Here is a 26,769-nt window from a genome sequence, read left to right as displayed (position 1 = left end):
GCGCAGCATTGGCTTAAGTTGCTAGGATACCCAGCAGTCCCGGCTTCCCCTGCGTATGCTGGGAATAAAATGAACTCCCATGCATCTGTGTTTGGGATTTACATCATCCCAGCCAATCAAAATGGCCAAAGATGCTCTACAGGAAGATAGGGAAGAGGATGGCGGCGCCCTGTGACGGACAGGTGAGTAATACAGGTTTAGTTCTTTTTTAAAGCTGAACTAAAGTTGAAAAAAAGTAATGCAAGAAGCCAGATATTTCATGCCTGTCCTTTATGAAATAGGACTCGCCTCTCCTCATTCCTTGGAATCAGGGGCCATCTTGATTGGCCAGGCCAGAATGACATAACTTCCGCACATGCGCACAGGGGTTCACTCATTCTCGTCCATTGAGCTGCGCATGTGTACAATACAAGCTGAACTAAACCCGCTATGCTCACCGGTTCCTTTTCCATCGGAGGCACAGCCACCGTTTACTTCTTCCCTTTCTGGAGACAATCCTCTGCCATATTGATTGGCCGCGATGAGTAACTCCTATACAATGGATTGTAAGCTCTTCAGGGCAGGGTCCTCTCCTATGTTACTGTCTGTCATTTTTCAACCCCTATTGAATGTACAGCGCAGCGTAATATGTTGGCGCTATATAAATCCTGTTTGATAATAAAGGGACATGGGAGTTCATTCATTCCCAGCATACGCAGGGGAAGCTGGTATTGCCGAGTAACCTAGCAACCAAAGCTGAGCTGCGCATGCGTAACCTCTAGCTCTGTGTCCCCTCTCCATAGAACGGATCGGCCTCGTTCATTCCCCTGTCACTTCCGATCATTTCCAATCACCGGACATTCGCGCAGCCAGGTGTTTGGCATTTTCAGAAGGTCAGCAGAGGCATCCCCCATATTTCCTTTCATCGGCTTCCTAACACAATGCCCTGCGCTTTCATTCTACTTGTTATTTAAACGCCTTTTACGTAAAGAGCGAAGCGCCCACACAACAAGCGCATTTCCTGGTCACCTGGCTTGTTTGTGTCAGTTTTTGTGTTTTTTTTTTCTTGTTTTTCTCCCCTCATTGTGCTTTGTGGCCCTGACTGGGTCTCATTTAGAGCTCTGACTCACTGCTATCTACAGCACAAATAAACAATTACTGACATAGTACAACTGCAGGGCCCAGCCAATCACTGCAAGCCACCGTCACCGTGGGAACAGCATGTGTGGGTGGAGCTTTTAAAGGGGAAGCTGCCAGCTCCAGGCTGAGAAGCTGCTTGCTATAGATACTTGCAGCTGATTTGTAATGCTCAGTTTGTAAAACTGTTTTCCAAATGTATTATAATCCACTCCTAATATTGAATGGGTACAGCAGTCATATATGTAAGCTCACCAATTGGAAATCTTCTTTCGTTGCGTGCTTACTTCCATCAGACGTCTTCACTTTTCTGGCTGCCCCTGCACATTAGTGGCCCATAAACTTGTATGGGGCACCGGCTTGGGGCTGGCGACCCATAGATTTGTATGGGGCTTTGTATGGCCCGGAGACAAGATGGGACCCATAGATTTGTATGGGGCTTTGTATGGCCCGGAGACATGATCCGACCCATAGATTTGTATGGGGCTTTGTATGGCCTGAGGCTGGAGACAGTATGGACCCATAGATTTGTATGGGGCATTATCCTAAGGCTGGAGACAATATGGACCCATAGACTTGTATGGGGCTTTGTATGGCCTGAGGCTGGAGACAAGATGGACCCAAAAACCTGTATAGGACCTTTTGACCTGAGGCTGTAAATATAATTGACTCAAAGACTTGTATAGGACCTTGTATGGCTTAGGGCTGGAAAAAAGATGTACCAATAGACATGTAAAGGACACTTGCCTGAGGCCGGGGACGCGATGAACCCATCGAAGTCTATAAAGCTGTAATGAGCGGGTGCGGCCAGGACAGTAAAGAGGAACGATGCTGGATGTAAACAGAATAGCCACAACCATTGGATCTCCTTGAGATATGCATCGGTGTAACAGCTTTGCTAGATGTGATTTTATACTTTGCATTATTTATGTCCCTACAGTATAAGTATGAACTGCAGCTCCATTGTGACCTGCTATTGTCCGCATTGTACTGTGTGCGGTGCTATATAAATATAAAATAAGAAGATGTAGATGGGAAGGATTGTTAGGTCAGGGGAGGTGAGCAGAAATAAGTTATGTACACACACAGATTTTGTGATTATCTTAGGTGAGAATCTGATATGTGTCCCGAATGACCCATTGAGAACATTTCTGTGAAGGAGAGCACAGCAGGGTGCTGCTTTCTCCTTCTCCCCCTTCCAGTGACAATTATCAGCCCATTAATGTGAATTAGAGTGACAAATGTTTGTATCCCTGACAGGTAGCTTCATCTTTTCTTTTTTCACCAAAGCAGAAAGTGAGGGAAAAAACTAAATTTTAGGACATGAGGGAAAAACCTGTTTTAGAGGGGACTTTCCCCTACCTTAATCTCCCTTATTGTGCCTCCAGGAAGGATATTTCCCTAATGGGACACAGACCTCACAAGGTAAACTGATCCGGGTTTAACTCTTCCCCACCCTATCCAAAAAAAACGGGGGAGATTCTCTCATAGTTAACAACCAAACGAGATTTTCCTACTGATTTCCTTCCCAACCCTCTAAAATGTTGGCTTATCTTTGGTATTCCCCCAACGCCGTGTCTGCCCCTTCCCACGCCGTGTCTGCCCCTTCCCACGCCGTGTCTGCCCCTTCCCTCGCCGTGTCTGCCCCTTCCCTCGCCGGGCCTGCCCCCTCCCTCGCCGGGCCTGCCCCCTCCCACGCCGGGCCTGCCCCCTCCCATGCCGGGCCTGCCCCCTCCCACTTGTATGAAGACAACCCTAGATAACAGCAACCTTCAAAGATGATTCTCCGTTATTGGCAAATCTTGAATTGAAGGGCCAGGGACAGTCAGACTGGGGGAGAAAAGGCAAGATTAGCATTTATTTAGCTTTTTAACATGGGGGAACCCTTAAAATAATTTCAGGTCTTTAAGGAAACCCCTCCTATAATCACCATACCGGCAGCTCACTTTATATTAGCTTGGTGGTCATTGGAAAGAATGTCACCGTTACAGATAGCCAAAAAGATCACTGGTGTCCTCTAAACTAACCTGAAACCCACAAATTGAAGTCCTGTCAACCTCTGGAGAATCCCTGACGTAGAAGCTTTTCCACAGCCATATCTAGGTGTCAGGTAAAGCCCGTCCTCCATGCTTTCTCAGTGTCAGGGAGGACATGATTACTACCCCGGCTTATCCGACTTCAAGCTATCTGAAAGCCCCAACAGCCAAGTCAAAGCTAAGTAGAACTGATTTTAGAGTTTTTTTGCAGCTGTAAAATTTCAAACTGCTGACAATAAACAGATAAGTACAAAATTCCCTCAACTCCTACACTGACCTAACCCACCGTCCCCTTCTATCAAAATCCATAGGGGTGTGTTTCTGCATTTGAAAGACTCTGCATTCCCCCCGGAACGGCCTATAGACTTCTATAGGATGTTTCTACCTCTTACCAGGGTTCCCTTAGGGTTCTTTCTAGATGAAGCCCTCCAGCCAGGAAACATGACGAGCTCTATCCTCTACAGTGTGCAGGGCATAACAGGTTCTCTTTATTCAAGGCAGCGCAGCCACCCGTGATAAGCCAAGAATTGACAACAATACAAAATGCTCCGATAGGAGCCAGCTGGCTGTCTTTGCAGTGTATTGGCCATCTGAATCTGGCCCATCCTTGTGTGACATCTCAGAAAATTCCTGCTGATCTTGCTTCATTTTCTTTCTCTATTTTTTTCCATTACCCTCCAAGTTTCTTTTCTCCCCTTTCGTCATTTTCCAGGCACAAAGCCCAGAGCTTTCAGCAGGAGGCCCAGACCCTTATACCTACATGCCTTTTACTGCTTAGAATATTGGAGAACAGGAGATGTGGTTGTACCCTGTGCCTGCGACTAAATGCCCGGGAATATTGCCCCAAGGCTGGGGCAGCAAGTAAGGTGAAATACCTCCTATAGCAGGCCTTGTCAGGCTTTGTCTTGAAATAACTTGCAAGTGTCTGGAACCCCTCTTATATTCACTATATCCACAGCCCACAGTACATTAGTGTGGTGGTCAGTGGGATGAATGCCTCTTACATGGAATGTCGCCTCTACAGATGCCGAAAAAAATCATTAGTGTCACCTAAACTGACCTGAGAGGCACAAATTGCTCAAGGAACCCCTAGCAGCCTCTAAAGGAACCCTGAGAAACACTGATTTATAGTGTTGCAAAAGTAAAAGAAACAATAAAAGTGTTAACGTCTTTTATCCCTCCCTTGCCAGGCTTCCTCCTCCTTGGTGCCATGGGTTCCTTTTCCCTGGTGAGCCATCCATCCGCCAGAGGCTCTGACGTCATCACTGACAATGCAGGAGCAGCAGTCCTGCATTATAAGTGAGGACGTCAAGGACCCGCCTACTACCTGGGAAGTTGCTGGGAAAAGGAGTGCGCCATCTGCTGGGGGGTTTGAGGAATTTGTTATAGAAAAGTGCTTTTAATGGTTTTTGAGGTTCAGATTCCTCCAGGAACCCAAAGTCATATGGAAAGTCTCCCAAGGTCAGTAGAGGATATTATAGCCATAGACAGGGCAATTCTAAATTACAACTTTATTTCCACACAAAAATTGGGAACAGGCAGGTTGTTTTTTGCAGAAGGGACAGGCGATGGGAATGGGCGACCTACCTGTCCATTCCCAAACTTTAAATACGCAGCTCAGTGTAGGATTCGGGTGTGCCAGGTGTCCCAGAATCCCCTGGGGTCGCCAGGAAAAAAAAAAAGAATTCTTGTAGCATGTGTATGAGTTACGCCATCCCAGCCAATCGAGATAGCCGAAGACCCGACTCCAGCGAGAATAGCGGGTGAAGAATAGTTCTGCTTTCATTTTCTGTAAGGTTAGAAAGGGAAGCCACAAAAGCTGATCTACTATAGGCATGATGGTCCACAAACAGACGGCGCCATGTGTGTTTTGGAGTCCGACATGGATCCTTTATCATGGGAAAGCAGGGTTCTCCCCAGGCCCTTTTAGCTGGGTGTACCACCCAGCACTTTTCAGCACCCACCCGGCTGTTTTTGGGTGGTTACTAAATAGTTTGATCACAATACAGGGGCTGCCACCCACCTACAATTTCTTCCCACCCGGCTTAAAAAAATTTCTGGGTTGAGCACTGGGAAAGGTAGGTACCTCTACTTTACAATCTTCCCCATGACAAATGTACCTGTCTACCAGTAACCTTTTAGAAATTACCGCAGCAAGCATTTCTCCTGCACACAGCTTCCACCGTCGCTCACATTTTGGAAGGGTGACAGCGCCATTACTTTGTCATTTGTGCAGCTTGCTGTCAGGCTGACCAAAAGTCACTGTGACCGACGGGAATAAAAATATCCGGCCATACTTCACAGGATAATAGACCATGATGAACACTCGTGAGAAAAAAAGTGAAGTGAATTTCTGGACAAACGTCTGCTAAAAATCCAATCCTTACCAAAAACATAAGAAACGTCCAATTAGCATTATTCAATACAGAGAGGTGATTGGATATCACAGAGGCTAAAAAAAAAATGCGGCAGTTAGTAACTGCACCTTGAGGTGACTGCTGATACCTTCAGCAGCCTCCAATTACAGCAGCTACACCTCAGGCCGCTCTCCCCCCTATTGGCCTTGTTACTATTTAATGGGCCAATGGGGTGGAAAGGGCAAGCAAGACTCCTCCCATGAGGATCTGCAAGGGCTCTGTTGGCACAACAGGTACTTGGCTGTAACAACAAGCTTCTTAAAGCTCATTCAGAGGTTGTTTTCTCCCCTATTCCAGCACGATTGCTCCTCTAACAACCAAAAGCAACCAGTCCTGAAAGCAGCAGTGTAGCCCCGTGTGATCACACTTCTCCACCACGATTCACAGTTGGGCTTATTTCTTTCTGTCCTATAAGACCCCATAAGATGTCATTGATCGTCACCAAACCCAAGATGGGCAGAGGAGTTTTTTCATGGTGACCTCCGATGAACCCAGCCTTGTTTACAGAACACGCATGTTATCTAAAGCTGCCCCTAGATGTGTGTGAGGATTTCACTGACAACCAGCTGACTGCAGTGGAAGTGGACCGGGACCTGAGGATTGGGGGGGCGATATGGTGATGAATATAAAGCAAATCTCTGTACTCCACCCCACCCGGAGATCTTGTGATCCTTCTTTCACTGATGGGATTGTTGAGAAATCTCAGGGTGATGGGGAATATTCCTTGAAGCATGCGTACAATCCGTCCCTCCTCTGTGAACATAGTCAAGCTGTGGCCCCCCCCCCCCCCCCAGCACAGAGGGGGCCCTATGGCAGGGAGTACCTCCAGTGTCCTCCCCCTTCCATGTGTTTACTCAGATCACAGATCAGATTACTGTAATTATCTCAGGGACTATGGAGGAATGAGGCCTCTTACAGATCAGCTTCATCAGCGGGGGTCCCCTCTTTATACCCTACCGAGTCACATGTATGTGGCATGCCATGCTCAGCCAACGCCTGGTGCTGTTAGGCTGGGCCGAATGCAGGCAAATTGCAAGTCACATGATCAGTAAAGTCAATAAAATCTATTGAAAACTGATAAACTCAGCCCCCTCCCTGCTACAACAGGCTATAAATCAGGCCTATGATATCCAGCAGCCAATAGGAACGCTTCCGCATGTTTACTATAACAACCTCATTCTACCTGTTGATGTAGTAAGAAGCGGGAAGTGTTCACATTGCTTCTTCAATAGCAACAAAGCTCAGGGCGATGGTGTGTAAAGGTTGTAGCAGGGATTGGGCAGATTTCGGGTATTTCCACCAATGTCTGGCCATTTCAACGCAGTAAGAAAATCTGCCCAGAGAAATGCCATGCAGCCATCATTGCAGTATGCAGCACAAACATGAGACATTTCTATTGTTTCTTACAGAACTGGCATCCAGTTGGGGTTGGAATCTGTAATGGGTGCCATGGAATGTACCAAGCTCTGACCATGTGTAAGTCGGTGATTTTTGTGGATGGCAGTGAGTGATCATATCTGGGCCCCTGGCATTTTGGGGCCCCTATCAGTGTCTCCTGCTCTTTCCCATCAGTGTGATCTCATTTCCCCATTGCTATGAATCACCCCCCTCCCCCCAGTGATCTGTGAATGCAGAGAGCAGGGTTGTAGCAGGACAGAGTGTGCTCCCCTCCCCCCCTTTAGTATTGGCTCTGAAGTCTCCTCCCACTGCCCTGTGTCACAGCAGCTCTGGGGTACTCAGCCAATCACTGCGCTGCAATCTGACCCGCGTCCCAGGCCACATCCAGCCCACCTCTGGCTTTCACTAATTCCCGCCCTTCGCTGTCGTGACGTCGGCTCATTAACATGCTCTTTGAGAAGGGGGGGCGCGGCCCGGCCAATAGCGACTCCCATATCGCGTAGTCTGTCATTTGCATATGACTGACATTCCTGTGCCAGCCAATGGTCACGCAGAGCGCGTGAGAGGCCTGATTTGCATGTGAATGACAGCCAATGGGCGAGCAGAGCGGTAAATGGGCATGCGTAGGGAGGGGGGAGGTTTCCCCGCTGTCTCCCCCCGAGCTCCGCTCTCCGCTCAGAGGGGGATAGTGAATGGTGACTGGTAGCATGTTCCAGGCCGGAGAGAGGGAGAGCCGGGCTCCGAGCAGCTGACACCCACACACAGCCGGGAGGAGGGGAAGACGTGCTGACTGAGCGGGGGATTCCATCCTGGCTACGCACGGCACTGTGCCTCAGGCGTACCTACCTTCCTCGGGGGCACCTACCGACCTGGGAGCTCACCTGACCGGGATCCTGCTGCATGGTACCTACCTGAGGTATAGAGTTACACCTTACCTGGGATCACACCGACACCAAGATACCTACCTGGGGTCACACACAGGACACCTACCTGCCCGGGGTGACAACAATCTACCCGTCACACTTTGGAAGACCCTGGATAAAGATCCCATTTGCTGACACCTGTATTATTTTTCCCACTTACCTGCAGTGCCCACCTGGGTACACTTACCTTTCCCGGGGTCACTGGCACATTACACGGAGCCCATCTGGTACCAGGGAGATCGCAGTGACACCAGCCTGGTGACATCAGTGACCCCTTGTTTCTGGCCGGGATCACATGGTGGTACTTACCTGACAGACACCTGCAGAATCGTAGTGACACCTATCGGACACCACAAGGCGCACTTACCTGCTACGGCAATCTAGAAGAATTAAAGACATTTAGCTGCAGAGAACCCCTGGGTTCATTGTCCTGGAAAGGTGACACTTACCTGATGGCCTAAGATCAGAGCGTGCCACCCGCCTGGTACCAAACCTCCCGCTGTCCTCTCTGCAACCCTTACAAACATTTGTTGTTGTTGTTTTCCTGCCCCGCCCCTCCTGGGGAAAGGGCACCTAGGGCTCTGCCCCCTCCCGTGAACTCTGCCAGGTGTGCCAGTTTTTTTTTATTCACAGATTTTGGCCGCATGCCTGGTGACCCCCCCTGTGTGGTGGCAGTGTACAGCCGGGACATTGGGACATGGGCAGCCGGGCACGGCCTGAGGTTCCAGTGACAGATTGCAGGGTGCTGTGACCTACCTGTGCTCAGGATGTTCTCTTCAGAGCGACCATCCCCTCCCCGCAGCCTCAGCATGTTCGGTTAGTGCCTATTCTATTTACTGTAGCCCTACCCAGATCTGTCTCTGCTAGTGCCAACCTAATGCTGCCCAGGAACAAGCCTTGGCACTGCTGGTAGTTCCGCCACAGCTTGCCATCTTCTGCCCTAAACTAGCCTCAGCGTATTCCAGAAGACAAGGCTGTGCTATGGCACCGTATGTGTTACCACCTTCATATGTCAATGCCTGCTGGCACTTGTAGTTCCAACATAGCCAGGTACATTCCTATGGTGGGCATGCCATGGGTAACCTACACTAATACATGCCTGGTTGGGTAGCCACCGTAACCTTTGCCCTAGGTGGCGCCGGCTTTGGGCATAGTACGGTCCCTGGTACCCGGTGCCAGTGTTTGCGCACATGATGCAGAAGATCTGGGTCACAGAAGCTGGAGTTGTTATGTGTGTGAGCACAGAGAGTGAGTGGGAGGACTCCGCTTAATGCACCAACCTCCCCCGCACCTCCCTGCTACATTCTGCTCCCATTCTGGTCCAGCCCCTGGTTGTAAATGATTTAGTCGTGCATCAACAGGGGGCAGAACCACAACTGCATGACGTGCTGACAGCCTGGCTGCATTCTGAGGGCTTTACTCAGCCAGCATGACACATACACAGCATCTCCTGTAATTACGTTTGGTCTCGGGTAGAAGCCGTTTTGTTTTGCTCACGATTATTTTTTACGTGGGCAGGAACCATACACGAAAAACAGTCATGCCTAGGAACCAATCAGATTTTATATATCCGCTTACGGCTGGGATTGGTCGCACAATTTAGGTATAATATGCAATGAGATTATTATAAGGTGAATGGAGGTGGGCAGCGCTGGCTTTAGGGGGGTATGGGCTTGTTCCCAGACTTTGTAGTCCCACTTGATTGATGACAGCACATTGGCACTGGGAAGCTATGCATGGCATGACTGGATGGCCATGTGGTGGGCTATGTATGGCTTGTCTAGGTATGGTTATGGTCTACTGGGGAAAGTTGTGGGGCCAAATATTGATACCTTTTATTTTTTTTCTGCTGACATATTACGTAGCGTTATACAAAGTCTATAGTCATGTCACTAGTTGTCCCTCAGAAGAGCTAACAATCTAATGTCCCTACAATAGTCATATGTCTTATATACAGTCTAAGGGCAATTTTGTGGGGAAGCCAAATAACCAAAGTGCATGTTTTAGGAAACCCACACAAAGACAGGGAGAACCTGCAAACTCCATGCAGATAGTGTCCTGGCTGAGATTTGAACCTGCGACCCAGGAGTGGTAACCACCGAGCCACCGTGCTACCCATGCAGTGGCGAGGTTGTAGTTCCCAATGCATGTTGTGTGAGAAGATTGGTGTAGTAGCGCTGATCTCTGTTCTGGCCAGCCTTCATCCACCATGATAGGAACCCAATGCTTTACCTATCCATGGCCAGGTTACAAGTTGGGTTTAGATATGATGGTGTCTGGGATGGAGACACTGGCCCTGGTTTAATAAAGCTCTCCATGCCTGGAGAGAATACACTTTCATCAATGAAGCAGGGTGATCCAACAAACCTGGAATGGATCTGGTCAAGGACTGAAAACATTTGCTATAATTTACTTTTAAGAAATCCATTCCAGGTTTGCTGGATCACTCAGCTTCACTGATTAAAGTGTATCCTCTCCAGTCCTGGAGAGCTTTAATAAATCGGGCTCTATGAATAGCATTGCGGTATACATTTTATGATGCCAAAATTGTAAGGTTACAAGTTGCCCTTATAACCCCATCCGCCTCTTGCTGATACCTCTCCTCCCTTGCTTGTTGGGGACCTTGAAAAAATCCAGTTTCTGGGTCAAAGGAACACGTGACCTACCTTAGTCTCAGGTTTAAGTTCTCAGGACAATTGCTAAATCCTCTCACTAGGTTTTGGTGTCTAAGCAGCACTGAGGAAGCACAGTGCGGGTTCTTAAACTGGCATTCTGTTGTGTCACCAGTGCCCCTGAGTAATGAAGCAGGGAAAGTAGAACCACAGAGGTGGGGCAAGGCTTTCTTATGTTTTTGATATTTTAGGCTACATACACACGCTCAATAATTGATCTTTCACCATCCTTTCCAACAACAAAAGACTGAATGAGAGCTGTGCATACATATGGAGAGAGGAGGCAGGAGAACGATGGAGCAGCACCCCGCTCTGCTCTCTCCCCTTTACTTGTATTACGCCGTTCGTCCATCCTCCAGGATGAATTCATGAACGACGGAGTATGAGAGCTGTACACACCCCAGATTCTCATCCGATACTAGCCCTGAGGCGATTGTTGGATGAGAATCATCTGACGTGTGTACGTAGTTCCTCAAAAAACGCTCATACGTTGCCCCATGGACATTGGATGGTCATCTGGGCTGGGTATAGAAGGCTGGGTTGGAGTTTGGTTGTGATAGCTTGTCTAACCCATTGCTCTAGGTCAGCGGTCACCAACCAGTGGTCCGTGAGAAGATTTTGGGGGTCCACCGCTCTGGCCGGTGCACCCCCGAGCGGGGTCAGGGGAATGACCCGGCCGGCGGGATGCACCAGCCAGAGCTGCGGACCATGTCACCTGTGCGAATCCCTGGCTCGGAGGTGGGCAGGCTGTGTGTCACGACACAACCCGCCCACTCTCCCATTGCAGTCTCAGATCTGCGATGGTAGAGTGGGTGGGGTTATGGCGTTATGATGTCACAATAGGGGATGTTCCTTCCCTTTGATTGACAATCGGCTCCCTGCACATGCGCTGTCAGAATCTGGTAATTTTAGTTGTCCGCGGGACCAAAAAGGTTGGGGACTGCTGCTCTAGGTGTCCAGTTTTTTCCAACCAGGGTTCCTCCAGAGGTTGCTAGGGGTTCCTTAAGCAGTTTGGGTCTTTCAGATAGCTGGAAGTCAGAAGAGCCGGTGTAGTAATCATGGCCTCTCTGACACTGAGGAAGTATGGAGGACAGGTGTTACCTGACACCTAAAGATGGCTCTGGATCCTCCAGAGTTTGCTGGGGGTTCCTTGAGCAAAGAGCAGTTTGTGCCTCTCAGATCAATTTAGGCACCAATGATCTTTTTGGCTATCTGTAAGGGTGACATTCTTCCCTCCGGCCGGCAATGTAAGAGGAATTATTCCTAGTAATTATACTTGGGGGTCCCCCAAGACCTCAATGTCATTTCAAGGGTCCCCCCATTTCAAAAAGTTTGAGAAAGGCTGATTAAGGTGATGAATTTTGGTAAAGAAATGGGTGATTACCAGCTTTCTGTAAATTCTAGCAACAATCCTGGAAAAAACATGCAGCAAAGTGAATTCAATCCTATAGAATGCTTGTTCCAGGTCCTTGGCTCCAAACAAAACTATTAGATCAGTTTGACAATCCAAAAAAAATCAGAAATAAAAGCCCACCTTGTTATTTGAGTGCAAAAATGTTTTTTTTTTTTTTTTTTTTTTTTTTACAAATAATCGCCTATCATTATGCATGGTGCATTGTGGTGGTAGCTGGTTTTTCCTCTGGATCTCAATTGGTGTGAAGTTTGCTATCTAGGAAGCCCTTCACATTGGCGATTTGGCTCTCCTCTGCTGTAGACGGATCACACATCTTGTTGTCAATCAGCGGGTTGGCACAGATCATTGCAGACAGCTCGCTGTCTTCCTATGTCGGCAGTGCCGGTGCTGCAGACTCCACAGGCTTGGCAGAGTGTTATGTGGTAGATGCATCGCTCTGATGTTTATTGAAATCTCGGGCCATTCTGTTTACTTGGGCCGGGTTTCAGGTAGATCCCTACACTGTAAGGAGACTTCAGGCAATGCTGCCTTGGAAACGTATGCAAATATTTCTTTTAAAAACAGCAAAAAAATATGACACCTCTGCCTACTTATACTTGGTGTTCCAGGAAAGGCGCTGCCAAGGTGCTTGTGATGCCAAACAAATACCAGCCTAGGACTCTTCAAGGTTGGGGATGTAAAGCTTTAAAATACAACTGCATGTAAAGAGAACCTGAATTTATTATTATTATTATTATTAATAATGGATGGGAGTTATATAGCATCAACATATTAGGCAGCTGTACAATAAATAGGGGTTGCAAATGACAAATACAGACAGTGAAACAGTAGGAGGAGAGGACCCTGCCCCGAAGAGCTTACAATCTAGAAGGGGGGATGTAGAGTGGTGGGAAGTAGTGAGGGTTTAAGGTAGGATTGAAAAGTTGGGTTTTGAGTGCTCTTTTAAATGAGCAGAAAGTAGGAACAAGTTGAACAGGATAAGTAAGACCATTCCAGAGAGTCGGGGCAGCTGTAGAAAAGTCTTGGAGCCTTGCATGTGAGGAGGTTATGAGTGAGGAAGTCATTAGTAGGGCATTGGAGGAGCGGAGAGAGGGGCTAGAGGGATATTTTTCTATCAGGTCAGAAAGGTAAGTGGGACAAGAACTGTGGAGGGATTTGAAGGCAAAGCACTGGAGCTTGAATTTAGGAAGAGAAACCAAACCTGTAACTGGAGGAACATAGACGGCACCTCCTGGTTTGACAGTTTTGGCAACGCCACTGTGTCAGAAAACTTAGTAAAAACCAGGAATGCACATTGGCCATTCCTCGTTCTCTTTTCGAGTATTCGAGGAACAGACCATCGTGCTAAAATTTGGATCAAGGCCTTTTTAATTATTAAAAAAAAAAATCTCTGCATGCTAAAACTGGCATGGGCAGGGATGGTATACTAAGACAGGGAATTGACTTTATAAACATTTGGCATTTATTTTTATATGTTTCATTTTTAAAATATCTCTGGGTCCTTCTGGTGAGAAGCCAAGGAAGCACCAAAATAGGGTCCTGCTTACTGTGAGAAGTATGAGCCAATCCCACAAGACTACATTTTTAAAAGCAAAAGTTTAGATGTTTGTACCAGGGGGCATGGCCTGGGCATCAACAATAAAAAAGGGAATGATACAGGGTGTTCCCGTCACGTTTTATTTTAGAACCAGAGAAGGTTAAGGTAGAGAGAATAAACATAAAGAAGACACCGGAGTCGGATGCAAGAAGTTGAGGGCATTGGTCTATTATTGGCAAACCTTACTTGCAATGTGTGGGGTAGTGGCGTGTCAACCATAGCTCTCTGCCCAATTTTACTTGGCCGGGTTCTGTTCTCTTATAGGTATGTAGGCAGATTTGGAGTGCTTTACACATTTTTCGGCCTCTTGTACATGATGGTGTGAATACAAACCTATGGTGGCTGGCAGGCTCAGCTCCAGGGTCCTGCATGCTCCCCACATGTTTGTGTAGAGTTCGGGATTCCAGCTGCATCCCCAAAACATATCATTAGGCTTAATGGCTTCACCTAAAAATTTAGCCTTTTGGTGACATCAGACTATGAGAACATTGCAAAGGTTCCCTTGGAAGTTCTGTTTTTTGTTGATCCTCTGGTAACCTCTCTGGCCCTCCTGCTCCTCTTTCTCCCTTCCCTCCGGTGACTCTCCTCTCCCTCTCTTCTGTCTTCACTCTCATTGTGTCAGTGGCCACTCTTTTAGGGAAGGTCACAGCAAGTCTGTAAAAACAGGAACATGAACAAAGGAGACCTTCCTGAGTGTGCATACAGGCTGAGAACTCCCAGCTCTGCACAATGTTCAGCTTGCAGATGATGCATTGGGCCTGCTGTACAAATAGTCATGGAAAGTGCAAAAAAGTGCATTTCTCCAATACAACAACATGAGAATGTGCAGACAAATGGCTGCCAGAAATCCAGTGTATTCCTAACTTGTTAAACTGAACATCCTGAAATCCATAGCCACATTATTAGCCCTCCCCAGTTCTCCCCTACTGGACTACAGAAACTCCAGTTTTTTCTCTGTATTCCCCCTCTCCTGGTACATTACTACATTTAGCCATTTCTCAGCATGTGATGGCAGCAAAGGGAACGCAAATACCTGGCAGCTCAAAGAACAAGGAGGGGTTGCAGGAATAAATAGGGGTGTTCTGTAGTCCTGTGGGGGACAAATGGGCAGGGCTATTGATGCTGTTTGATTGATTGATTTCAGTGGAAGATATGCCGTGTTAGTAGCTCCATGGATTTGGGGATAAAACATGAGAAAATGTGGATGTAGTACAGAAATTTGAAGAGTTTGTTACTGCAGTTTTTCCCGGGTTGATGATCAGCACCTTTGCCTGTTGGTTATCACTACCTGTCCTTGTTGAGCTATGTACTAGATAATTGTCACCAGAGATGAACAATTGTGTTTCTAGTGTGAAAGTCTAGTGTGTGTCTGTACTGCTGTCCCCAACATCATCAAGTGATCTGCCATGGCAGATCACTAAACGACCAATCAGGGATGAGCATTGTGATGTCCTTTGGCTTTTAGATGCAGCAGGGTGCCTTCTTCTCCTCCTCTGTTCCCTTTACTAAAGAATCACTGTGTCAACTTTCCTAATTCATTTGAGTGGAAAATAACAATAATCAATAATAAACAGCCAATCACAGCGCACCTCTGACTGCTTTAGTTATTACATGTATTTTTCTCTTTATTATAAATGGATAACTAAAACTCATGTTTGCTAAATCAGTCCTGTGTATACTTTTATTCCATGAAGCTTGAATATTCCAGGTTACACATTAGGTAGGCAAGTTAAAGAAAAGCCAGCGTGTTTTTGGTGCAAGCACATTTTTATTTTTAATGTTTACTGGAAGCATTTCGGTCATGTGACTATGATGGTTGTACATGCTTGCTGTGCTATTTTGTCATATGTTTGTTATGTGATTAATAGGTACTCCCCCTAGTGGCCGTATGTTTCTGGCCTTGTAAGAATCACTGCTCACCCAATGAGGGTTTACTATTACAAGAAAGGTGAAAAGTAAAAAAACACCTCAAAATAAATGGTCAATGCTGTTATAGTGGATTTGGCAGTTTCCTTGCTGCATTGGTCATCAGATTTCTATCAGGGATTTTCTATAGGTTATTTGAGTACTGATCGACTTTTCAATGCGCCTTTAAAGTTTATTTTTTTTTTTTTTTTTTTTACTTTAAAGTTATTCAAGTTATTTGAATGGATTTTCTAAAACGAGCCTGCCATTGTATAGCATATCTGCAGCTTTTTAGTAATTGCATTTTTCTATTATTGTGTTCTATTTAGTATGGACGAATGTGGAGCCGAGGTCTGTGGCGGTCTTTCCCTGGCACTCCCTGGTTCCTTTTTTGGCACCAAGTCAGCCTGACTCTTCCGTCCAGCCCAGCGAGGGTCAGCAGCCTGTCAGTCACCCAGGGGCAGCCAACCAAGGCAAAGGTAAGCCTATTTATACTATGATAATAATAATGTTTGTTCTGGGAACAGATGAAATATTTAGTGTTTTCTCTGTTTATCAGAACCTCCTGAATCGGCGTCTGTGGCACACGAGTCTGTGCCTGTGACAAGCAATGAAGATGAGCGTTGTGGAGTCCCACACCCTGAAACGGCACCATCCCTACCAAACGAGGAGCCACCCAGAAAGTCACAGCACCCCGAGTGCCCTCCACAGGGTGCCACAGGGGATCGCAGGCCAGACAGCGAAACGGAGAGTGACCACGATGATGCGTGAGTCTTTTTACACTTGATGTATTGTCTTTCTGTAGAGGGCATTAGACTGCAGAGGAAGGATTCCTTGCTAGCTGCACAGGTAATGCCAGCCCACTCCTGTCCCCCACACTGTGCACAGTGCTGACACAAGCGAGTCCTCAGCACGCTGACTGTGTCTTTCTGCCTTTATTATGAGCAGTATTAGCTGGAGGGAAACACAAATCCTCAAAGTCAAAAGGTAAACTGCACCGAACATGATCTGCATCTAAACTGAACAACCGAATGCACTGAAAACATTTGGGTCATATTGTAAGAAGTACAATCTTGTACCTGTATGTGTAACTATTAAAATAAAACACTCCTAACATACACTAGAGGTAATTTATGATGCTAAACGAATATGTATGAAACAGGTGGGTAGAAAAGGAACCTTTGTGGACACTCCATCTTCTAGAATGTCCAAAGTTATGTCTTTGGATTGGGTTTTTTTTTTTTTTTTTTTTTTTTTTTTTTTTTATTAAACCCTGTTGCTGCAAGGGAGCGAAGATCTCTTGGACAGGTGAATATAAACCCCTCTGCTCTGCTACTTAATTGTTAACCCAGCAGCAGAACCGCTCTAAGTTTGCCATTCTAGATGTTAATGAATGATCAGTTTCACAGATGAGTCCTGCTTTCAGTATGGTGGTGGTGATCCTTCCAATATTACCTTAAGGATAGTATTGAGGCGTGTCCCTCCTATGAATATCATTATCAAGGCACACTAGTTCCCAATAAAACCACTATAAGTAATATTTTAGCATCAGTACAAATGGATATCATCCACTTTGTATTTTGATCATTGAACTGCTTTTTTTTTCCTTTCAGTTTCTTTACCATTGGGCCTTCTGACATGCCACTCCAAGTGCATTCTGGGAAGCGCCGGACTCAGTCACTTAGTGCACTTCCAAAGGAAAGGGATTCCTCATCTGAAAAGGATGGACGCAGCCCCAACAAGGTAATCTGGGAAGTCTTGTAAAATTGCAGGGGCTTTTATGATACCTGTTCTTTTTTTTTTTTAGACCTTTTGCACTAATTACTTAAAGCAAACCTAAACTCAACATTTTTGCTTTACATAAAAGGGTAGACAACCCCTAAATGTAAAGTAAAAATTGTATTTAAAAAAAAAAAAAAAGTGTGCCGCACTGCCACTTTAAGTCTTGATTATCACAGCTGAATGGGGACGCAGAGCCTTCAAGGATACCTGCGTCACGCATCCCAGTAGATTCTGGGTGCTCCACTAAAAGGAAAGAGATGCCGATCTCACGTATGCACAGTAAGAATGGCTCTCTTTATTTTTTTTTCCCCCTTTACAGCGGGCCGTGTCACCTCACCTTGCACCTGCGCAGTGCAAGATCGGGTGACATAGCAAGAAGACCTGAGAGAAGATGGCAGTGCCTGGTGCTGCCGAAGAAGAATTCTAGGACGACGTAGGACCGGATCGAGGGAAGGTCCAGTGCCATCAAGGAATCTGCAGGATTATAGAAGTGTGTTTTTTCCCTCACTTAAAGAGGGGTGCCTGCTCCTAATTTATGATGCTCAGCAAGCTTACATTGCTATTGTGTCATTACTGAACATACTTGTAATCATTTGTATGAAACAGCAGCTGAAAATGATTTGTGTCAAGTCTTAATCCTGAGAAAATATGTATTGTAACCGTGTATGTGCATCTGTTTTTTTCAGTTTACTAGTACTTAAGTGTGCAGAATAAGTACGATGTAAGTTGATGAGTAGCATTGTTCTCTCCATAAATTTTTTTAGGCTACGCGGGAAGAAGCTGTAGGTGGGTGGCAGCCCCTGTATTGTTACCTAACTTTTCAGTAACCACCAAAAACAGCCGGGTGCTTACTGAAAATATCCGGGTGGTGCACTCTGCTGAAAGGGGGCTAGGGAGAACATTGGAGTAAGAACACACTGGATGTTTCTTTTAGGATAATTCTTTCATCCATTTTTCTTTGAACAGCGGGAAAAAGATCACATACGCCGTCCCATGAATGCCTTCATGATTTTCAGTAAAAGACACCGCGCCCTGGTGCACCAGCGCCATCCAAATCAGGACAATCGCACAGTCAGTAAGATCCTAGGAGAGTGGTGGTATGCCTTGGGGACCAAAGAGAAGCAAAAGTATCATGACTTGGCATTTCAGGTACTCAATAGAGGTTTACTGGTATGACAAAGCTATAGTACGGTTACAACTATTCATTTTAAAGAGAGCCTTTTCTGCAGCTCAGGTCACCCCTATTAGACTTCTTATCCCTAATGTAGGCAGCTGGGAAGAAAGAGGGGATAGAGGAGTCCTACCTATCCAAACATCTTCACTGCTTTTATTTTTAACATTCAAGGATAAATTACTCCACAGTGTCAGCATTTACATCAGTCAGTGAGGGCTTTTTATAAAACCTATTTTCCTCTGGTTAAGAAAATGTAAATATTTGATTGTCCCTAGGCTTGCCATAAATTCCAGCATGAAGGACACAGATTCTGCCCTTCCTGTATTCCATGTCCCCAGTACATGATTATAATTCAGAGTGTTTGTCTTCCAGCTGCTTTGTTAATTTTTTAGGGTTCTGATTCTTTAATTTTTTAAGCTTCTGATTCCAAACATTCAGGTGTAATAGCACTAACATTATGACATATTTGTAACAAGAAATAACTTGTCTTTAAAGACAACCCCTTACTGACCTCTGTAGTTGCAGCCACAAATAATTCATATTTGTTAAAGTTGTAGCGTGGGATGTTTACTTGCTTTCATATTCTCCCTTTTTAATGAGTGAACTACAAAGATGTAATATTGTGATAAAAAATATAAGGTGTCATCTCCTCCTTCCACGGGCTAGGTGAAAGAAGCACACTTCAAGGCCCACCCTGACTGGAAGTGGTGTAATAAAGATCGCAAGAAGTCCAGTTCAGATGTAAAGCAGGTGATGCAGGGGCCCTGGGGAGTCCCCAAAGAGATGAGGGAAAGAAGTATGTCTGAGACTGGGACTACAGCTGCCACAGGTAAGTGGAGTGACAAGCCAGTGTTTCCTCCTTTTTTATCTCATTTTCAATACATAGTTGGGGGAAAAAAAATAACTTTAGAAGTAGTTTTAAACACAGTTACTAATTTCTCAAGTAAGCTAAAAGATGAAAGTAAGATGAAGGGATTATGATCCTTAAGGTCCTTGCTTGGGCACTTCCCATTTTTGAATTCACGTGATTCGCCTATCTGCGTTCCAGTGCGGGGCGCCTCTATCTTCCTTTTCTCCTTTCTCTTACAGGCTATCCTAGGCCATCTTGGTTGGCTGTGCCAGGATGGTGGAACTCCTATACAGGTGTGCAGGAGTTCATTCATCACGGCAACGCATTGAGATTGCTGGATTTCCCTGGATACCAAAGCTAATGCGCTGCTCAGCTTTGATGACAGAATCCCGGAGCAATCAGACACGTTATTACAGAAGGGACATCACCTGTCTGCAATAATGACTGGCCTGATCATGCAAACCTAAAAGTGGATCTTTACTTCCCATGTGGCTGCTATTAGCTACCAGTGCCGTATGGTATTTGATAAGCGTTTGTTGAACTACTTGACCACCCCTGTTGCTTCTCCATAGGGTCAGATGCCTCTTTGGGGCACCATTTCACAGCCACCAATGATTTGTCAGTTCCCTTAGTTTCGATGGTGTTGCTGAGATCTAAACCAAAGGTTTTATGCTCTATTTGTCCACCTAATAGCAAAATCTATTATTGCTCTACACCTATGGCTATGTGCTCAACTCAAGCTCATAGTCATTCTGTTGCTTATGGAGTAAGGGTGTTTTTGTGCTCATACCCACTGTCAAAGTTTACTAGGTTTTTTTTTTTTACAGGTCCAACATTTCAGGAGCTCCAAAGATTGTTTTCAGTCACATTTGGAGGCCAGTTTTCCAAAGCACCTAATTTATTTTAATTTTTTTTCAATTTTTTTTATTTTTTATACAGGTTCCTCAGACATGGCACCATCTGCACTGCTCCTGGAGTCTAAGCATGGGGCCCCTTCTTCTACTCTGGGCTCTGGAGACCGCCTGCTTCCCACTTCCAGTACCTCCGCCCAGCTTCCTCGTCCACGGGCATTCTCTCATAGTGCTGTACAGAGCATAGAGCACAGAGATGACAGCCAGGCTCTGCAGGAGCTCAAACAGGTACAGAAACTTTTTGCCTAATTTAAATTTTGCTGCAAAACCGGTTCTGTATATGCAACATGGACAAATGTTTAGCGCAGGATCACAACTGTATAAGGTGGTTGGACATCTCATTCCAAAATCTTTCTTGTTAGTATGGAGTTGACCCATTCTTTACAGCTTTATTGGGATACACTAATCATTGAAGGCCTTTCACAGGAAATTATCAAATCAAGTCTTTTTAGAGCAAGCTTTGTGCTCACCATGGTAGAGGGGAAAAGGGCCCTGTTTCCACAATTTTCTAACATGACTTTGCGTTTTTGTGTTTTTTTAGCATTAACAGTGCCCGTCACTAGAAACTCCTGATCATAATTCTTTTAAGGAGTTATCTGTGTATGTGGATTTAGTCATGTGACCACAAATTGTGGCCATGCAGTATACATCTCTATTCTAGGCCAGGCATGGCAATGAGGGATGCAGTCTAAAGCAGCGGTCTCCAACCGCTGGTCCGCGACTCTGGTCGGTGCACCGCCGAGCAGGGTCAGGAGAAGGACCCTGATGGGGGGAAGCACCGGCCAGAGCTGCTGACCTCGCCCCCCGTGCAAATCCCTGGCTTAGGGAAGTGGCGGGGTTATGGCATTATGACATCACTATGGGGAAGTGATTGACAACCAGCTCCCCGCGCATGCGCGGTCAGGAGCTGGTAACTTAGTGGTCCGTGGGACCAAAAATGTTAGCGACCGCTGGTCCAAAGGGTCTAAATGTAAACATAAAGGGTCCACTACTTTCATTCCAAATAAATAGAAAGAATTAGTGCTTGTATATTCATTGCATTGGTTCCTCTGCAGTCTGTAATCTGCAGCTTTCCATATTTTTTTCCTTGACGCTGTACAGCTGCAAGCTTGCAGTTTAAATTATTCATGTAAATATGAGCAGGAAGATGAGCAGACCCTGATAATGTCTCTGTTTATTGCTGATAGTTGTAGAATCTTGTGACACTTTATAGGCCCACAGACCTCTGAATTGTGTGATTTAAGATTGGGTATGTCCTCTGACCATATTAAGGACATATAGAAAAGTATTTGTACAATTCTAAACTTTACAGGTTGTAAGGGATTTTGTGGAGGGGCCCCATGAGCATCAGCTTTCATTTTGTTGGAAGTTCTGCTTTTGGGTCTCCTGGTTCTAACATAGATATTGGTCATATATTAGGTAGTCACCTATCTGCAACCTCTTCTGCCCTCTCCTGGCAGAGCATGGTATAGCTGTCACACAGAATGGTCTGTCCTGTCCTTTTTTTTTTTTTTTTTTTTTTTTTTTTTTTTTTTTTCTTTTTTTTTTTTTTTTTTTTTTTTTTTTTTTTTTTCTTTCTTTCTAACTTGCACCAACATTTTAGCCAAATCTGATTAAATTAAAAAAAAAAAAAAGATATAAAAAAATATAATTGCATGACATTTACTGCCTGTAGATCGATGTATTGATGCCACATCCCTTCTTTTAGCAGTCAGTGGGCCAGCTCTGAATCTCCTAATCCAAAGCAAGCATCTTCAGTAGTATAGTAGTAAAGTATAGAGTGATACTTTGCTTTTTTTTTTTCTAACGAAATGAAATAAATACAAAAACCGGACACCCCATTTGGATGGCTCGTGTTAGGAAAAAAATTCATTGATCATTAGTAATTTTTGATGTCTTATCGTCCCATTTATTGGTGGAAATGCAATACGTTAGACCTGTGAAATGTAATTTATTTAAACTTTTTAAAGAGAGTCTGTCACTTTTTAAATAAATATAAATATGGCCGTCCTGCAAAGCATTTTATACGTCTTGTTCTACCATCTAAGGGTCTTCGGTGTATCTGTAACGGCAGAGTTCAGTGATATGAAAGGTTTCGCTTTCCTTTGCAGGTTGACCTTGTTTTTATTTGTTGTTTAATGGCAACACAGTCAGTTTAGCCAACGGGTAGTTCATATTCAGTAGTTCTAAATTACAAGTGACATATTACGACTGTGATGATTACTCACAGATGTGCTCAAGTCGTTCTCCGTATCCCAATCAGAAGGCAGCGTTTGGTGGCCCAGAGCCCTCATCATTCCCAATGCCCACGCACAGCGAGAACGCCGCATGCCCCACCTCCAGGGCCTGTCCGCCTCTTTCTGGATCCTACCGTCCGCAACGCACCGCCAGCGAGGACATGACCAGTGACGAGGAGAGGATGGTCATCTGCGAGGAGGAAGGAGATGACGACGTCATTGGTAGGCAGTCAGAACTGATGACACCAAATACAGCTTGTGATAGTATTCCTTTGTTGTATTCTCATAGTTTAATGAACACTTTATTTTCTCTCTCCAGCAGATGATGGCTATGGCTGTGCAGATATAGACTTGAAATGTAAGGAACGGGTGACAGACAGTGACAGCGAAGGAGTGTCAGGAGATGAAGCAGAAGGCAAGGTATGTGGCACAGTTGTGGCAAAGTGTATTGTGACCAAACTCTTTAGTTCCCACCCAAAAAACTGATTGGTGCTAAAAAGTTCCGGGTGGTGCACCCAGCTAAAAGGGCCTGGGGAGGACCCTGAAGAAGTGTAAAGCAGATCTGCGCCTAGCCCTTGGAAGGCAAAGAAAAACAGTTTTTTTTAATGTCTCATTCCTAGCAACACATTCACATCTTTCCTTTGGTTTGTTCAGTTTCAAAATCAAAGCTAATACCTGGTAATTCAATGTATAGATGACTAGTTGACCTCTTCCTTGTGATAGTGCTGGGTCAATCACCAGAGACCGTTTCTGTCTCCTGTTTGATGTGGCCACAAGGAAAAAGATGATAACATGATGGTAGTGAGAGGATTAAAGTCAACTCTTTGCTTTGCATAGTCAGTACACAGGTTCCCTATAAGTGTAAGAGTATTAGCAATTCATTGAACATTTTGCTGTTGAAAAAATAAAAAGTAACATTGTACATGCTTTTGGCCCTTATGACTTATAGGAAATCGGGCCTCAGTCTGACCCTTTAGTGTTTAGTCCTGCTTTTAAATCTCCTTGCTAGAGGAATAGTTCTCGAAAATAGGTTATACCTTTATAAAAACGGAAAGGGATAACCTTTTGTGTTCTGTTTCTAGGTGGCTCCACAAGGGGTCTTTTCACCTGTTATCCGTTCCTCCTCGCATTCTGGAAGTTTCCCAGTTTCTTCTGAGGACTTTAAGTCAGATAGACCTGTGAATGTGGCTCAGTCACCCAAACCTAGTGACCATCCTCAAGCCTCCTTCCCTCGTGGATACCCTCCACTGCCCCCTGCCAAACCACCACCTCCTCCCCCTCGTACGCCTACCCAGCATCAATCTAAGAGACTTTCAGAAGTGCGCTTCACTATGGTGGACCCTGCTAGCAGCTACAAGAGGAAACGAAGTGCAGAGGGCGCAGGACAAAAGATGGCAGGGGATGGCATGCCTCCTGCTAGTCAGTACTCTGCTCCATCAGTCATTTCATCCACGACATCCCAAACCCTAGTCCTGCCCAGTGTACCCTCACCACACCCCTCCAGCACTGTATATTCCCCCACATCCAGACCCTACGATGGGCAGAGAGGAACCCCTGACAGTCGCCCTTCTGTCCCTGTAGGAACTGTACTTGTTTCAGGGCCACAAGGACTGGGAGTTTTACCTTCTGGCTTTAAGCAAGCTTCCACTGTTGTAACAAATGTAGTAAAACCAGTAAGCAGCACACCAGTTCCTATTGCAAGTAAACCATTACCTATTAGCAGGAGCAGCAGTAGCAGTGAACTTTGTGATGGTCGTGTGCCCGGTTCTCCAGTGGGTATCGGGGTTGTGTATGCTCATGACAGAAAGCCGGTTCAACAGCTGACATCTCCAGCTTCTCCTCACCCACAGGGCAAACCCGCTGGTGGGCTTGTAACTAACCTGCTGGTGGGGGCACCTAACTACGGACAGCCAGCGCCAGCTTCGGGAAACGGGGCAGGTCCTGTTACCGCATTGCAGTTCATTACTCAGAATCCCACAGGCAGCCCCAATGGAGCAGTACCTCTGGGGATACTCCAGCCACAACAGTTGCTTCCCGCTTCAAGCAAACGAGGCAATATCACCCAAGTGCAGTACATCTTGCCCACTATCCCACAACAGCTGCCAGGAGGCATCCACTTCACCCTCCCTTCAACAAACGCTAAGGTGATCGCCGCTCCTCAAGCTGTCCCAATTGTCCAGCCTGGTCCAGCTGCCAGCCCATCCCTGGGCATTGTATCAGCAGCTGCTAGAGGTAATGTGTTTAAGAAATTCTACTCTTTCATTGTACTTCTATTCATTGTCATTTTTGCCTCTCCTTTCTTCTCCCTCATCTTTAATTTTTTTCTGTTCCAATAGCTCAGTCAGTGTCTCCTGCCCCTTCGCCTGGTAGCTGCACCCAACTGCTTTCTAGTCCAGGAATCCTTTCTCCAAGTGCACCAGTTCAAGGCAAGATGCTTGTTCCAGTGAGCACACCACATGTGACGGTGCGGGCAGGCCCTACCACAACACAGCTGCCGCTTGTAACCTCTCCCTTTCCCGTTCAGAATGGCGCACAGCAAGCGAACAAGGTGAGTGTTTGGCTTTGTGCATGCAATATAAATATATAGAATATTTCCCACTTCTAGGTTCTTTAGAGATTTTAATGTTTGATAGGAAATGACAGACAATAATGAACTGAACCATATATTATATTTAAATATTTCAAGTCCTTAGATGTACCCCAGCCTTAGGCTTGGGTACACACGTGCAAATATTGTAAGTGGAAAGGATCTTTCACGATCCTTTCCCACTACAAAAGACTGCACATTACATGAACGAGCGCTGTACATACGACAACACTGTTCTGCTCTATGGAGACGGGAGGGAGAACGGCAGAACCCTGCTTTGCTCTCTCCGCTTCACTTTCAGGACCTACAAAAAGTGCTGTACACACGCCAGATTCTCGTCCGATATCAGCCCTGAGGTGATTATTGGATGAGAATCATTCAACGTGTGTACGTAGCCTTATCTTCAGTCTTTTACAGTTGTATAGGCTTTTCATCTTTAGTGAAAATGCTTACATTGATTTTACTTACTGTATAATGTGAGCATTCCTGGCTGTAGTATGCGTATCCTCCTCTAGCCCTTTTATTCCCAGCACCCCTTTCATCAGATTTCAGTTTTTTAAATGCAGAGGCTCTGCATCACATGTAAGTCACCTAGGGCTGTCTGCATACAAACCTATTCAACATGAGCAAGTCAGTCCTTCAATACTGACATCCACTCGTCAAGGTATTTTGATGGGCATAGCTCTTTCCAAGAGTCAGCGCTGATCATTTTGAGAGGAGGACTGAGGAAGGGTGCCTTACGATATTTTAAAGAATCTTCAGCACCATGCTACCCTGTCCCACCAGCCTTAATTTTTTTGTATTGGATGGAAAAGCAGAAGAACTTTGTGATGACATAGGTAGGTGTGAAAGTATTTTAATTAAAACAGAAAAAATATTTTAAAGTTACTAGCATGTTAAGGGCTGAAGAAAAAAAACCAAGGAAGGGGAAAATCTAAGCAGATTAAACTCCAGCTTTAATACATACTGCTGACCACTTAGGTTAAAGCAACAAGTTTGTTTTACTCCTCCACTCCACCCCAAGGAACAAGGTAAGTCAACCTGTCGTTTGGTTCAATTGACGTTAACTATACAGATTTCAAGCTTTTGTTTGGACAATCTGATTGCTTTATGGTCGTCTTAAGTGTCATCTGTATGCTTTCTTAACATTGGATATGTCTTGTATATTAAATTTAATTTTTCATTACATGGTCCTGCTCAGATTATACAGATCACTCCAATGCCTGTGGTGCAACCGCCAGCTCCAAAGCAGAGTGCCTTAGTGCCCCCGGGCAGTTCAACACTCCAGAGTGCTATCCCTGTCACCATGGCAACCGCAGCAGTTGTGGCAGCAGCATCTCAGCCACAGAAAGTCATCCTGCCCTCATCTACTAGGTAATTAATGCCAGCGCGTGCGCGCGTGTGTGGGTCTTATCTAAAAGGGTTGCTAGAAGAATAAAAAACATGGCAAAGCAGCATTGGTTTGTTGTGTCTGAACAAACCACAATATTGTGACAATGCCCTTTGGGCAGACGAGACCAAAGAGAGCTGTGCAATGAATGCCCACAAATCTTAATGAACTGAACCAATGCTATAAAGAGTGGGCCGAAATTCCTCCACAACAATGTGAGAGACTTGAAAGTCACACATAAACCAATACTTCGTTCTTGCTGGAATACTAGCTATCGAATGATGGGGGTGTATTTTTGTTTTTCCACACATGACGGCTTTATTCTTCAATCTGTCACTATTCTTAACTTCCCTGGTGGTA

The 26,769-nt window shown here is 45.5% G+C and overlaps 1 protein-coding gene across 5 annotated transcripts in view; it reads left to right on the top strand.

The window, feature by feature from the left end:
- Positions 1-26,769, top strand: part of CIC (capicua transcriptional repressor) — a 100,209-nt gene that overhangs the window by 63,341 nt on the left and 10,099 nt on the right. For 3 of the 5 annotated variants that reach the window (XM_072427234.1, XM_072427236.1, XM_072427233.1), the window contains exons 3-13: positions 15,808-15,957; positions 16,038-16,245; positions 17,092-17,221; positions 18,227-18,409; positions 19,101-19,263; positions 20,224-20,423; positions 22,426-22,654; positions 22,752-22,852; positions 23,515-24,664; positions 24,769-24,980; positions 26,221-26,393. In XM_072427234.1, the coding sequence (XP_072283335.1) occupies positions 15,808-15,957; positions 16,038-16,245; positions 17,092-17,221; positions 18,227-18,409; positions 19,101-19,263; positions 20,224-20,423; positions 22,426-22,654; positions 22,752-22,852; positions 23,515-24,664; positions 24,769-24,980; positions 26,221-26,393 (2,899 nt within the window). The remainder of the gene's footprint in view (positions 1-15,807; positions 15,958-16,037; positions 16,246-17,091; positions 17,222-18,226; positions 18,410-19,100; positions 19,264-20,223; positions 20,424-22,425; positions 22,655-22,751; positions 22,853-23,514; positions 24,665-24,768; positions 24,981-26,220; positions 26,394-26,769) is intronic. The other 2 variants (XM_072427237.1, XM_072427235.1) reach the window with 2 other exon arrangements.

The sequence above is a fragment of the Pyxicephalus adspersus genome, chromosome 11 (assembly GCF_032062135.1).
Source record: "Pyxicephalus adspersus chromosome 11, UCB_Pads_2.0, whole genome shotgun sequence".
Classification (NCBI taxonomy): Eukaryota; Metazoa; Chordata; class Amphibia; order Anura; family Pyxicephalidae; genus Pyxicephalus; species Pyxicephalus adspersus.
Note: the sequence above shows the minus strand (reverse complement) of the source record. Positions and strands in the feature narration are given on the sequence as shown.